The following is a 14,807-nucleotide window of genomic DNA, read 5'->3' as shown; positions in this document are numbered from 1 at the left end:
GGCCTGAGTCTCCAGTCATATCCAAACGGCTTTCAAAATTTGTTGTTAGTATCTGTTGCTGGCTCATTTTGGGGGGAGATTTATCAACTTATGTAAAAGAAAGCTAGCTTAGTTGCCCATAGCAACCAATCAGATTCCACCTTTCATTTTCCAAAGGAGCTTAGAAAATTGAAAGGTTCAATCTGATTGGTTGTTATGGGCAACTAAGCCAGTTTTCCCTTACACCAGTTTTGATAAAATTTCCCCCAAAGGCTGCATAGCACGCTGCTGATTCATTCAGTGCTGATAGACATTAGGGAGCAAACAGCAGAATTTATAACGCATCTCTTGGTGTGACTGGAGTATATTGATGACCTTTATATATACAGTAGGTTTATTTAAAGGGGCCTACACTGGAGATGGGAATAACAGTGGCAGAGCTCATTACAGATCTTAGCTGTGACTACTGTGTAGAGATGAGAAAACAGTATAAGGCCTCATGCACACGACAGTATTTTTTCACTGTCAGTGATTTGGTCTCAGTGGTCCGTGTCCGATTTTGCTTCAGTTGTGTTTCCTGAAAAAAAAGGAAAGCTAATGAAAAGTGTAATTTTATTGCACCAAGGTCTTGTAGAAAAAAACGGACATGGACGCGGACACGAATGTCATACCAGTTGTGCATCCGTTTTTTTTGACGGACCCATTGACTTGAATGGGTCCGTCCTTCGTTTCCCACTGACAAGAATCGGACAGGTTATATTTTTTTGACGGACTGGAATCACGGATGGGGATAAAAAACGGAGGACTATCATTTTTTTTCCACAGCTCCATAGAAATGAATGGGACCTCCGCTAAACTGTGAAAAATGACGCAAAGGACTCGGATGCACACAACGGTCGTGTGCATGAGGCCTAAGGTGGTCGATCCTGACTTTTTTTTCTGACATGGGAACATAGGTGTCATGGAGAAAGTAACCATAAGCTACACTGCATATATGACTACAGGCGGCCATGATTACGTGCAGGAGGAGGGACCCATTAATGGGTGGTGGTCATTTTTAATGGATTTTTTTAATCTGATTTTTTTTGTTTTAGAGTCACCACGCCGGACACTTTGAACATGTTGCACATATGAATGTATTCGACAGTGAGTCCCCGATATTCAGAATTCCAGCCAAGATTTCATTTGTGAAGCTGTCCACCGAGGAAGCAGATCCCTCAGGTAAAGAGAACAGTTTTAGGAATGTTTTTGTTGGTTACAGTTTACGTCTCAATCATCTACCAGCGTAAAAGCTTGAGACACTGCTAACATAAGACATGCTATTATCACCTACCTACATGTTACACATGCCACTTACTGGCTGACACTGTACCTAGCGTATCACATGCAGCAAGGCCAGCTGTATCAAATTCAGGAAAGCTAAGTGTGTTGGATACAGCAGAGCTGAATGTGTCAGCTAAAGCTAGACAGAATGGGGGTCATTTGCAAACATTTTTACAACAGTTTTTGATGTAAAAATGTGCACAACCCCATTTTTGCGACTTATTAAATGCCCCTGCAATATCGGTGTTGAAAAGGTGTCCAGTCAGGGAGTAGTCCTTCCATCAGATGCACTGACTACTAAAGGTGTACCTAACTAATGACGAAGAGCAGGCCCTATCATAAATTATGCGCGTCTTCCGGCAGCAAAGCAAGTGCAAAAGGGAAGTATGCTCTTAATAAATGATGCTCAGTGTGTCAAATGCAGCAGTGGTGGGTGTGTCATATGCAGCAAGTTTTGAAAAAAGTTTACATAATGGCTGTGCTTCTTTGTACAATCATAACTGTTGAAGAAATAGATCTTTTTTGATCTTCCCTTATGCCCTTTTCAGCCCTATTATTCCCCTCTTCAGCTACACAGCTAGATGCATTTCTCTGAGAAGCAGGAGACATTTCCCTTCTGTGGAATCTGCCAGCACTATACTACTGTAACGTTCTTTCTGTTACTTCCCACTATGCTTGTGTTCAGTGGCAGAGTTCACAGAATAGATCAGGAGGGATAAATCACCCTTAGGGCTCATGCACATGACCGTATGTATTTTGCAGTCCGCAAAAAACGGATCCGCAAAAAATACGGTTGACATCCGTGTGCATTCCGTATTTTGCGGAACAGAACAGCTGGCCCTTAATAGAACAGTACTATCCTTGTCTGTAATGCAGATAATAATAGGACATGTTCTATTTTTTGGCGGAACGGAAATACGGACATACGGAAGCGGAATGCACACAGAGTATTGAAGTGAATGGTTCCACATACGGTCCGCAAAAAAAAACGGACCGGACATGGAAAGAAAATACATTTGTGTGCATAAGCCCTTACAGAAAGACAGGAGGCTCCAATAATCTTCAAAAGCTGTGTAGAAGCAGTTCTTTTATCAGGCTCAGGATCTCACCTGGCTCTGACACACCTGCACTTCCTCTCTGCGCCTTTTTTTCAGGTGAATGCAGACAGATTTTTTTTTTTTTATATGAAGTTATTTAGAAATTTGCCATTTACACCATTCTCTATTAATTGAAAGGAAATTGTTTCTTGTGGCTCTTTGAAGCGGGTTTTCAGGCTGCTAATATTGATGACCTATGCTCGGAATAGCTTATTAATATTGGATATCTGATTCCGACACATCAGCTGTTCCCTAAAGCCTTTGATGCTAAAACTAGGACTTTGAATGGAACAGGAAGCACAGCTTTGTTCAACTTTCTCTATAATATGATAAATGCTACTTGCTGAGGTTAGACAATCCCTTTAGGAACTGAGTGTTTTAGGGGGTGAATTTTTTGTTTTGTGCTTGGCTTTGGTTTCTTTATTGTTATCTGTGACCAGAATTTATGAATGTTTTAAACATTATCTGTGCCAACCCAAGCCCCTGAGTGGAATAGCAATGTGGTGGCAAATAAAGATCTCCGAGGACAGCTTTGTGTGGATGTTGAACAACTCAAGATGAAAAATGTTTTTGTCAACAGATGATTAAAGAAAAAATGATAAAAGAATCCTGTGGCTGTGACAAAGCACTTGGCATAAATCGGTATGATTAATCACAGGCGTTCTCACATGGGAGTCAAAATGAATCAGAAAACTATTTTATGAAACATCACCAAATAGACCATCACACATAGAGTAACTAACCCTGGCATGGAAGTCTGAGATCTCTGATTAAAAGTGACCACAGACCCAAAGCATACTGAGCAGTCAGGCTTATAGGCCGTGCCTAGAGGTCCAACAGCTGAGGGCAGGTGTCTGGTGCTTGAAACACCCTCTCCAATCTGACCATGATAAAATAAAATTCTTTATGGTGCCACTAGGGAGAGCTTACTGCCTATGCTTCTATTGCAGAGATGAATGGAAATCATATTCCTATGGATTTTGCTCCACCTAGTGGTGGCTGCAAACTGAATGTTATCAGGTAACCTGCTAGCGTTTTAGTGTCATTGAATGAGGCTAAACTGTGAGGAGATACTCGCCACAGTTTCCAGCGTTCTCCGTGCGAACACCATGCCAAGAAGGGACACAACCTTTCTCCTCATGCTTACGGAAGATAAACCATGCCCGCATGAATGGCATTGAAGCATCCCATTAAAAATAATGGGAGATGGTTTCCACACGGCTGCCCCACAGTCTTTGCTGTGGAATCCACGCCAAATTCTGTGGACATATGCCTCCATGTGAACTTGCCCTAAAGGAAAGCAGGGCATTTGGAGCCCTTCATTTTTAACATATTTAAATGAAAGAGATTTCAATTATAGCTACAATTTCCATAAATTATGCTTTTGACCCCTATAGTGTCCAGGGGTGTTAGATGTTAACCAGGGTTAGCAATTATCAACAAATTGCTTGGGAGTAGGGTCATTTTGCAATCTTCACTGTGGGCATCTTTAAAAATTATTGACCATATTCATCACTAGGATACTCCACACTTGTGGTGGGAAAAAAGTCGCAGACTGCTGTTTGCGACTTTTTCAGCACCACTTGTGTAAAGAATTTTACTCAAGTGGCGTTTCTCCACCGGCCTCATCACTTTCTCAAAAAGGAGGCTGAGCAGGGAGGCAGCAGGGCCGATGGCCCGACCACATTTATCATCTTCTATGCCAGGGGGTGTCAAAGATTTCAGCTAAGGCGCACAAACTATTTACCAGGCTATGATAACTCTCCCCCAGTGTGTTTGCCCCTGGAGTGTGTGTCCTCCAAGATTATCTGCTGCAAAATATATGCAGTCTGGACCAGTAGTCAAGTTGACTGGATTTTAATTCAATGCTGAAATTTCGTGACTGAACACATTTTGTTCCCTCAGATAGGGTTATCACCCTTTGCCACCTGAATTTTCAATTATTGTGTGTGAAACCTTCATATCTCAACAATAACATGGAGATTCAGAGGACTCACCAACCAATTGCTTCTTGCTTTGCTGGGCAACAAAAAAAAATTCTTGCCAAGTTTTTTGAGTTATTTACATACCAGTAGAAAGTATGTTTCCACTGTCTTAATTCCTGTATATGTCAAACTCTTGTCATACTTGCCAACTTTTGATCAGGAACATAAGGGAGATTCTGCCATGTCCCATCCATTTACTTTCAGGAACTTACCCAGCCACGATCCAGTGCACAGCTGTGCTAGGAGAGTTGCCTTGTCAACTAGCCAAGCCACGGCTTGTCGACTTATAAGTGAACCTGGATGCTGAGCAAATACGGTTCCAATCACAGAGCTAGGAAGGGAATTTAAGACTGACATTTGCAACTTGTCTTTGCCTATGATACATATGAGCCCTGGCTCCTGTTACTTCGTTTATATATTATGCTTCTTTTGAATGGTGCTTAGAACTCCTGGTGAACTGAACTTTGGCTTGTCTCTAGATTAATCCTTTGTCTACTTATTTGGCTCCCACTGACTTTCCTGGCTTAGACTCTGGCTTTGCTTCTGATAGGTCTGCCAGCTGTGAGCTTGCACCTATTTGTTGCCGCCGTACTCTACAAGCTTAACCTGGGTGACTAGCAGCCAAATCAAACAAGCCTTGCAGCAGGCTCTGGTGAACATCTAAGGGTAGTCCTGGACCTGCTATCTGGAGTGGTGAAAGATGATAGGTAACAGATTAAGCGTTTGCTGGCAGTGGTCCTGGACAGTGATCTCTGTATTCTTCCTCACCTCTGTCTCTCACATTTATATAGGACACACCCAAACTTATGGCATTTGAATACCATAAAGTGCATACAACCCACTTCATCATACTTTAAAGGAATACAGACCCTGTAAACGGACACAGATCCCAGAATAGATTCCCTTAATAAACACAGACCTCAGACCACATTACTCCTTAATACAGGCCCAGACCAGATTCTTCCTTAATCTAGACTAACCCCAAAATACAGGACCTTAACTGGACAATCCCTCTAAATACAGACCCTAATCCTGATTATCCCCAAAATTCAGACCCCAGACCACACTATCCAAAAAATACAGACCTCGGATCAGATTATCCCAAAAAGGCAGACTCATAGCAGCCTAGCCTTAAATACATAACTGCAGCTCCTGGGTGCCAGCGGACTGCTGGAATGGGCAGAGGTGAGTATATTCTTTGTCAGGAGATTTGCCTACTCTTCCAGGACTTCAGAAGTCCTGTCCTTTTCCAGAAGAGTTGGGAAGTATGTGCAAAAGATGATATATAATATACAGTGAGGAACAGAAGTATTTGAACACCCTGCGATTTTGAAAGTTCTCCCTCTTAGAAATCATAAAGGGGTCTGAAATTCACATTATAGGTGCATTCCCACTCTGAGAGACGACTGTCAGTCTCCCTCGGACTGGGGCTCCATGCAAGATCTCACCTTGTGGGGTATCACTGATAAGAAAGGTGAGGAATCAGCCCAGAACTACAAGGAAGGAGCTGGTCAATGACATGAGGAGAGCTGGGACCACAATTTCAAAGGTCACTGTCGGTAAAACACTACGCCGTCATGGTTTCAAATCACGCATTGCACGGAAAGTTCCCCTGCTCAAGTCATCACATGTCCAGGCCCATCTGAAGTTTGCCAATGACCATCTGGATGACCCAGAGGAGGCATGGGAGAAAGTCATGTGGTCAGATGAGACCAAAGTAGAACTTTTTGGTCTAAACTTTACTCGTCGTGTTTGGAGGAAAAAGAAGGATGAGTTGCATCCTAAGAACACCATCCCTACTGTGAAGAATGGGGGTGGTAACATCATGCTTTGGGGGTGCTTTTCTGCGAAGGGGACAGGACGACTGCACTGTATTAAGTAGAGGAAGAATGGGGCCATTTATTTGTGAGATTTTGAGCAACAACCTCCTTCCCTCATTCAGAGCATTGAAGATGGGTCGTTACTGGGTCTTCCAACATGACCCGAAGCACACAGCCAGGATAACCAACGAGTGGCTCCATAAGAAGCATATCAAGGTTTTAGGGTGGCCTAGCCAGTCTCCAGACCTAAATCCAATAGAAAATTTTTGGAGGGAGCTGAAACTCTGTGTTGCTCAGCGACAGCCCCGAAACCTGACAGATCTAGAGGAGATCTGTGTGGAGGAGTGGGCCAAAATCCCTGTTACAGTGTGTGCAAACCTGGTCAAGAACTACAGGAAACGCTTGACCTCTGTAATTGCAAGCAAGGCTTCTGTATAGTGTTGAATGAGCATGCTCGGCCGAATACCTGTTCGGCTCGAGCATCGCTATGCTCGGCACATGGCGGTACTCGGCCGAGTACCGCATGTGCTCGAGAGCCGTGCTCGAGTCTTCTCCCTGCACGTTTCGCGGCTGCTAAGCAGCCAATAAACGTGCAGGTTAGTACTGCCACCACTCTAATGCCAGTGTCTGTGTGTCAGGGCCAGATATTGGGAAAAATTTTAGTTACAACAAATATATTTTTTCCATAATTTATCCACACTTTGCCTATAACGGTGTCTGCAGTGAATTGTCACATCTGCGATGCAATAGCGTGTCAGGACAAGAGATAGTAAAAATATAAGTGAAATCTATTTTCCTTCTTCGATACTTTTACGTACTTTTTCCATATACTGTGCTTGCTGTGAACTGTGACATCTGTGCCACATTTTGTGTGTCAAGCGTGCATATAACATTTAATATGAAGAAGGCGAGCATTAAGGAACGGGAAAGTGGCCATGATGCTGATGATGCATGCAGAGGCCGTGGCCCTGGGCGCGGTGAAACTGTGCCTGCTGCCAGAGCACAACAAAAACAATCATCCAAGATACCTAGCTTCATGTCCCAGTTTGCAGGGCGGCGCAGGACACCACTCTTGAAGTCAGCCCAGTGCGAGCAGGTAGGTTGGTTGGATTGCAGCAGATAGTGTTTCCAGTTGGTTAAGAACCACCCTGTCTTCCACCAAGTCCAGTCTCAGCAGCCTAGAGTCTGGTCCACACAATCCTCACCCTGATCCTCCTTCCCCCCACCATTTACAGTCTGGCCAAACAAGTGATCCCACACTCGGATAATCCGAGGACCTCTTTTTATCGCCATTAATTGATTTGGCCCTCTCGCCAAGCACGCTTGAAGAGGGACCTGAGATCTTGTGCCCCGATTCCCAACCTGTGCGTATTATTGTCATTATGTAAAAGTGGCGTAGTATTCGGACAACATAGTTCCCAGCAGCGACCAGCGAGTCCAAGATTACAGAACCATTTCGGTGGTGTTACTAACAATTTCTGACATTTTCTTATGAACCAGGCACGCTCCCCTCTTCAGAGCAGGGGGTACCTGGTTTAATGCTCGGGTTCTCCCATTGACTTCCATTATACTCGGGTGCTCGGTCGAGCACCCGAATATCACGATTTTCTCAGGTGTTCAATTACTTAAAGGGTTTCTACCACTTGCTGTGGACACATTTCGTTTTCAGACACTAGCGATCCGCTAGTGTCTGATGTACCATACAAGCCAAGTATTATATTCCTCCGTTCCGCCGTTTTCTTTAAAAAAGCACTTTTATATTTATGCAAATGAGCCTCTAGGTGCTATGTGGGCGTCTTTCCAGCACCTAGAGGCTCCGTCTACCTTCCTAAACTGCCGCCCAGCTCCTCGCTCCAGCACGCCAATCTCCTAGTGAATTCGATCCTCCCCCTGCTTCTGGCGTCTGAAATCTCGCGCCTGCGCCGTTCGTCTCTGCATTCGGCGCAGGCGCAGTGGAAATGTCTGAGCAGGGAGCGCTCAGACATTGACTGCGCCTGCGCCGAATGCCGCCGAATGCAGAGACGAACGGCGCAGGCGCGAGATTTCAGACGCCAGAAGCAGGGGGAGGATCGATTTCACTAGCAGATGGGCGTGCTGGAGCGAGGAGCTGGGCGGCAGTTTATGAAGGTAGACGGAGCCTCTAGGTGCTGAAAAGATGCCCACATAGCACCTAGAGGCTCATTTGCATAAATATAAAAGTGCTTTTTTAAAGAAAACGGCGGAACGGAGGAATATAATACTTGGCTTGTATGGTACATCAGACACTAGCGGATCGCTAGTGTCTGAAAACAAAATGTGTCCACAGCAAGTGGTAGAAACCCTTTATGTTCAGCAGTGCAAGACAAATAAATTCTTTAAAAATCATACAATGTGATTTCCTGAATTTTTTAAATTTTTATTCTGTCTTTTAGAGTGGGAATGCACCTACAATGTGAATTTCCGACCCCTCCATGATTTCTAAGTCGGAGAACCAAAATCGCAGGGTGTTCAAATACTTCTGTTCCTCACTGTATAAGGCTTAACAGAGGAGGACGACTTGAGGGCAGATTTCCAAATCTTTAATTTATTTTTTATTTTTTTGGGGAGCAAATGCCCTTCAGCTCACTCTGCTTTTTCTAGCATCAACCTTGGCACCACCAATTAAACCAAGCAATTAAAATAAGACAAGTGATGTTTGCCTCAGCATGGCCACATTGACTGATTGTACCACGCTAATTGGGAGACAATAATAATAGATTCAAATTTTTGCAAAACAAAATTAATTAGTAAGTGACATGATATTTTCTGTTTGAACTACAAATCTTGAAATTCTGCTCTGAGTGAAGATTATTTGGATTGGGGGGAGCAGGCCTATGGTGGCAGCTTATCTCACCTGGCTGCATTGACTCAGAAACCCAATTAACAGTTTTTGTCCCTCTGAGATGCAGGTAATGCTGTTTACCGACGGGGTGCGAAATCCATATTATTCTACTGTCAATTACAAGAGACAGTGAGTGCTAGTTTATTTTTATTCAGTAATTTTTTTTTATATTGCTTTGTATAAAGGGGTTGTCCAGAAAAAAATGGCTGCTTTCTTCTGGTGAATTATTTTATCTTTAACCAGTCATATCACACTTGCTTTTCACAAATGACACCAATGAACAAAATCTAATGTATATACGATGAACATCAAGATATATAGAAAGACTTGGGTCATTAACCCTCCCCCTATATCCTTGTAGATAATGTAAGTGTTGGCCCATCATTAAATGATAGGGCTTGGAACAGAACGTACAACTTTTTGTTTCTTGGCTAAGTCACATCTACAATTACGGGTGAAATTAGATGTAAAAATATCCTTAATTCAAGGCTACAATGAGAGCGTATTAACTCAGCAATGAGGTTGTGACTTAAAAGCCTCATATTGAGTGTTCCTTTTCAGTCTTGCCAGCTACGTTACTACGTGGCCAGGATGTGATTCATTAATAGGAACATGAGTAAAAGTGCCTTGTTCTGTTTTTGGACTTATCTGTAATTATCGCCTCCCCTGCAGTTATTTTTTTCCTATCTTTGATTCAGGGCTCAGAGATAAAAAAGCCATGGCATCAGACCTGACACGGGTGAGTAATGCAAGAACAATGTAGATTAATTGTACTACTGCTCTGGGTTCCTTGTGTTACACATTTACTTATGGCAGAATAAAAATGACAATGTAGGACAGGGGTTTGTTACAAGAGCTGCACCATGGGCTTATATTTGGACCATGTGAACTTTCTGCTAGTTTCCATTGGTCCCCCTGTCCACAATCAAGTAGTGTGATCATTAGCCAAACTGTGTTCAAGTCAGACAACCAAACAAATATGATCAACAAATTGAGGAGGTTTCTTTTTAATGTCTAAAATGTATGAATCTGTTTCCTTGTAAATTCTATATTTTATCCCACAAAGAATGCAGTAACATGATGAGGACTGCTTGGAAAGACCCTGCGTAAAGGGCTCCTTGTACAGGTTGAGATTAGGAGGAAGAATAGGACAGCTTTCTTTTGTCCCCTTTCTTTATTGGCTTCTTACTAGTCACCTTGGCTTTTTCTATGGCATGTACACTGTTGCGTCCCAGGTATCAGCTAACCAGAGACAACTTCTTGTTGTTAGATCTCTTTTGATCTTTTGGAGCTCATCAATAGTGATGGATGAACATCGGCCGGAACGATTCGCGAACACTCGTTGACGATCAAATGTTCGCGAGCCGCGCGTTCGCATTGCGCCCATTGACTTTAATAGCAGGCGAACCTGAAAAACCTTCAGGTCATATTTGCAGCCACAAAATACAAATTATGAGTGCACAAATAGTCCCACAACATGGACAGTGACATACCAGAGGGGGATCATTGGCAAAAATTCCCACAAAAAATATGTATTTTAATCAGGGGCCATTTTTATGCGTCTTAGGCCTCTTTCACACTTGCGTTGTCCGGATCCGGCGTGTACTCCACTTGCCGGATTTACACGCCGGATCCGGAATAACGCAAGTGTACTGAAAGCATTTGAAGACGGATCCGTCTTCAAAATGCTTTCAGTGTTACTATGGCACCCAGGACGCTATTAAAGTCCTGGTTGCCATAGTAGGAGCGGGGAGCGGGGGAGCGGTATACTTACAGTCCGTGCGGCTCCCGGGGCGCTCCAGAATGACGTCAGAGCGCCCCATGCGCATGGATCATGTGATCCATGCGATCACGTGATCCATGCGCTTGGGGCGCCCTGACGTCACTCTGGAGCGCCCCGGGAGCCGCACGGATGGTAAGTATGCTGCTCCCCGCTCCCCACTACACTTTACCCTGGCTGCCAGGACTTTAGTGTCCGGCAGCCATGGTAACCATTGAGAAAAAGCTAAACGTCGCATCCGGCAATGCGCCGAAACGACGTTTAGCTTAAGGCCGGATCCGGATGAATGCCTTTCAATGGGCATTCATTCCGGATCCGGCCTTGCGGCAAGTGTTCCGGATTTTTGGCCGGAGCAAAAAGCGCAGCATGCTGCGCTATTTGCTGCGGCCAAAAAACGTTCCGTACCGGAACGGAAGACATCCTGATGCATCCTGAAGGACGGACTGTCCATTCAGAATGCATTAGGATAATCCTGATCAGTATTCTTCCGGCATAGAGCCCCGACGACGGAACTCTATGCCGGAAGAAAAGAACGCAGATGTGAAAGAGCCCTTAAAGAGAAACTCTAAAAAATGTGCCCTGCTGGAGCCTAGAAGAATTGTATTTCCTATCGGTTTGATGTATACAAATGTGCAGCACTCCACGTTTTTATTATCCTGCAGAGTCCATAAAAAAAATGCATACGTTAACGTAAATTTTTTTTTCTACCATGGAACTGTATGGTGAACGGACGCCACTGTACGGCATCAGTCTGAGGCATACTTTTACCGCATACATTTTTGGTATGCATTAAATAGATGGCAAAAATAAGATGTGAACCCAGCCCTAATGTCAGAATAAGCACTAGTACACAGCGGAGCAGCGTGGCGGAGAGGGGAAGCCGCCATGTACTGACAGAGCGCAACCTGGTCCTGGTGGGCAGGGATGAGGACTGTGTTTCCCAAGGATCATTTTCTACTGGGAAATACAGGGCACAGAATAATACACTAGAATCTATATAATATAAAGATATTAGCCCTACCCCCGAATAATAATACAATAATTTATTATATATTTATTATATAGAATTACGTCTGTTAGGAGTATTTCAGACACAGATTGTGGCACAAAAGTCCTTAGCACCACAATCTGCATATTTTTCCCGCTCATGCCAGGTCTAAAAAGGGATGGCGTGGGCAGTGCAAGGGATACAGTTATGGCCATCCAGTTATTGAATGCCACCGGATAACACCTCTGTACAGTGACCGGATAACACCGCCATACCGTGACGGGATAAAAGGGTATAAGAGGGCACAGTACAGGGAATAACTAGGGGCACTGCACAGGGTGTGGTAAGAGGGCACAATGTAGGGTATAAGTATGGGGGCACAGTACGGGGCGAGGGGCACAGTAAGGGGTGGGGGGCATACTACGGGCACAGTAAGGGGCACTGTACGGGGTGGGGGACACAGTCACATGACCCTGTGACATTAGAAGGCCCTTATGGTGAATGCGGTTCATACGTCACCTAATGAGAGGCAGAGGAGTGAGACAGAGGTGTGATTATGTGGCTAGAGATAAAAAATGTAACTGTCGGCCAGTACAGGCCCGAAAGATTAGGCAATAGGCATTCACCTGACAGCAAAGAACTTTGGATTCTGTGGCTGGAGGTACATTATCCGGTCACAGTATAAATATGTAACTGTCGGCCAGTACATGTCCCAAAAATTAGGCATTTACCTGACATAAAAGGCCTTTTATGCGACTGTATATACATAAGGCAAGGACCATTCTTTGTTCTGGGTGGTGGTGGATATGGGTGTGTAGGCTGGCATGAGGAAATTCAATTACACGTGGTCATCACAGGTGTTGAATTTCTCCGAGATCCATGCCTCATACATTTTTATAAATGTGAGGTAGTCCACACTGTCGTGAGCTAGGCGAGTGTGCTTATCGGTCACGATCCCCCCTGCTGCGCTGAAGGTTCTTTCGAACAGGACACTTGACGAGGGGCAAGCCAAGAGTTCCATGGCAAATTCTGCCAGCTCTGGCCACAGGTCAAGCCTGCACACCCAGTAGTCAAGGGGTCCTCGTTTCTCAGAGTGTCCACATCGGCAGTTAACCCGATGTAGTTGGACACCTGTCGGTCTAGGCGTTCCCTGAGGCTGGTTCCGGAGGATGGCTGTCGATGAGTTGGTTGCAAGAATGATCTCATATCCGAAGTGACCAACACATCTTCAAACCGTCCTCTTCTTGCATGCGCTGTAGGATTGGTACTCGCAACTGTTTCTCTGTGGGTGGAAATTCCTCTGCCAGCGCCTGCAACAGCAGAATGCAGCATCTCTCACAGCAAGGCCTGGAAATGCTGCATTCTGACAGCCCTCTGTTATGCTGGTAACATGTCCGCCATTTTGTGTTTGTACCGGGGGGTCTAAGTACGTTGCCACCCAGTACTGGTCCTTGCACCTTTATGATTTTTATACGGGGGTCCCTCTTCAAACACTGGAGCATGAAGACCCCCATTTGCACTAAATTGGAAGCAGTGGAGCTGCCTGGCTCCTGCTCACCGCCAAGGAGAATGTCGCCCTCGGTCTCCTCCCCCCATCCACGGACAACACCAGGGATCCCAGAAAACTTTAAAGCCTGCTCTTCTTGCTCTTCCTTCTTCCCCCAGGCACCATCCTCCTCTGACTCCTCTTCAGACTACTGCTGATTTGTCTCAGATGAAGTAGCCCCCCCCTAGAAATTCATTCAGCATTGCGACTTTCTCATCTTCCAGCTCCTGCTCCTCGATGGCTTGATCAATGACACGATGCAATGCACGCTCCAGAAGGAAGGCATAAGGAACGATGTCACTGATGGCGCCCTGACTGCAATTGACCATTTCGGTGAGCTCATCAAGTGGCTGCAGAAGTCTGCATGCATCGCTCATGAGCAGCCACTGGCGTGGTAAAAAAACAACAAGCTCCCCAGAACCTGTTCTGCTGACTGCATCAGGCAGTCACAAATCAGATGTCATACGAGCAGGTGGTGTCACTGCTGAACATCAGCAAGGCGAGCCATGGCCGTGTAAGTTCTTGTAAAATGGCCAGAGATTTTCCTGGCCTGCCGCAAGACGTTCTGGACCCCGGGGTATTTGGCAACGAATCGCTGCACGACTAAGTTCATGACGTGTGCCATGCACGGCCCGTGTGTCAATTTGCCCCATTTCAGCGTGCTCAGCAGATTGCCACCATTGTCGCACACCACTTTACCAACTGTCAAATTGAGCAGGGTTAGCCACTGATCGGCCTGTGACCGCAGAGCTGAAAGCAGTGCAGGACCGGTGTGGCTCTTGGCTTCCAGGCACAACAGCCGCAGCACAGCATGGCGTCATACCTGGCACATCGAATAGGTTCTAAGGAGCTTGGGGGTGCAGCGGAAGCGGTGGTAGCAGTGGAAAAAGAGGAGTCAGCAGAGGAGGGTATGGAGGATGGAGTAGGAGGAGAAGAGGCAGGCCTGCATGCAATCCGTGGCAGTAACACTAAATCCACACGGGTGCCACGGGTTACATGCTTGACGGCCGTCAGAAGGTTCACCCAGTGGGCAGTAAAAGTTATGTACCTTCAATGCCCATCTTTGCTAGACCACGTGTCTGTGGTCAGATGTATTTTGGCACCGACACTGTGTGCCAGAGATATATTAACTTGCTGCTGAACGTGGCCATATAGTTCAGGGATGCCCTTCTGGGAGAAATATTTCCTTCCGGGGACCTTCCACTGCGGTGTGCCAATGTCCACAAATGTTCTAAAGGCCTCCGAGTCCACCAATTTATATGGCAGTAGTTGGCAGTCTAGCAGTTCCGACAAGCCAGCGGTCAGCCGTTGGGCAAGAGGATTATCCGGCGTCATCATTTTTTTATGCTCGAACATTTGGGCCACGGAAGCCTGCCCTGTGCCAGATGAACGTGACGACGGCACAGTGGAAGGTGGAGTGGAGGACAAA

General features: G+C 45.3%; 1 protein-coding gene across 2 annotated transcripts in view; it reads left to right on the top strand.

The window, feature by feature from the left end:
- LOC122926605 overlaps nucleotides 1-14,807 on the top strand; it is a 91,244-nt gene that overhangs the window by 51,612 nt on the left and 24,825 nt on the right. For both annotated transcript variants that reach the window (XM_044278029.1, XM_044278030.1), the window contains exons 4-5: nucleotides 1,074-1,200; nucleotides 9,763-9,803. In XM_044278029.1, coding sequence (XP_044133964.1) covers nucleotides 1,074-1,200; nucleotides 9,763-9,803 — 168 coding nt within the window. The remainder of the gene's footprint in view (nucleotides 1-1,073; nucleotides 1,201-9,762; nucleotides 9,804-14,807) is intronic.

This window comes from Bufo gargarizans, chromosome 2 (genome assembly GCF_014858855.1).
Source record: "Bufo gargarizans isolate SCDJY-AF-19 chromosome 2, ASM1485885v1, whole genome shotgun sequence".
Classification (NCBI taxonomy): domain Eukaryota; kingdom Metazoa; phylum Chordata; class Amphibia; order Anura; family Bufonidae; genus Bufo; species Bufo gargarizans.
The sequence above is the reverse complement of the archived record's forward strand: the minus strand, read 5'-3'. Positions and strand labels throughout refer to the sequence as shown.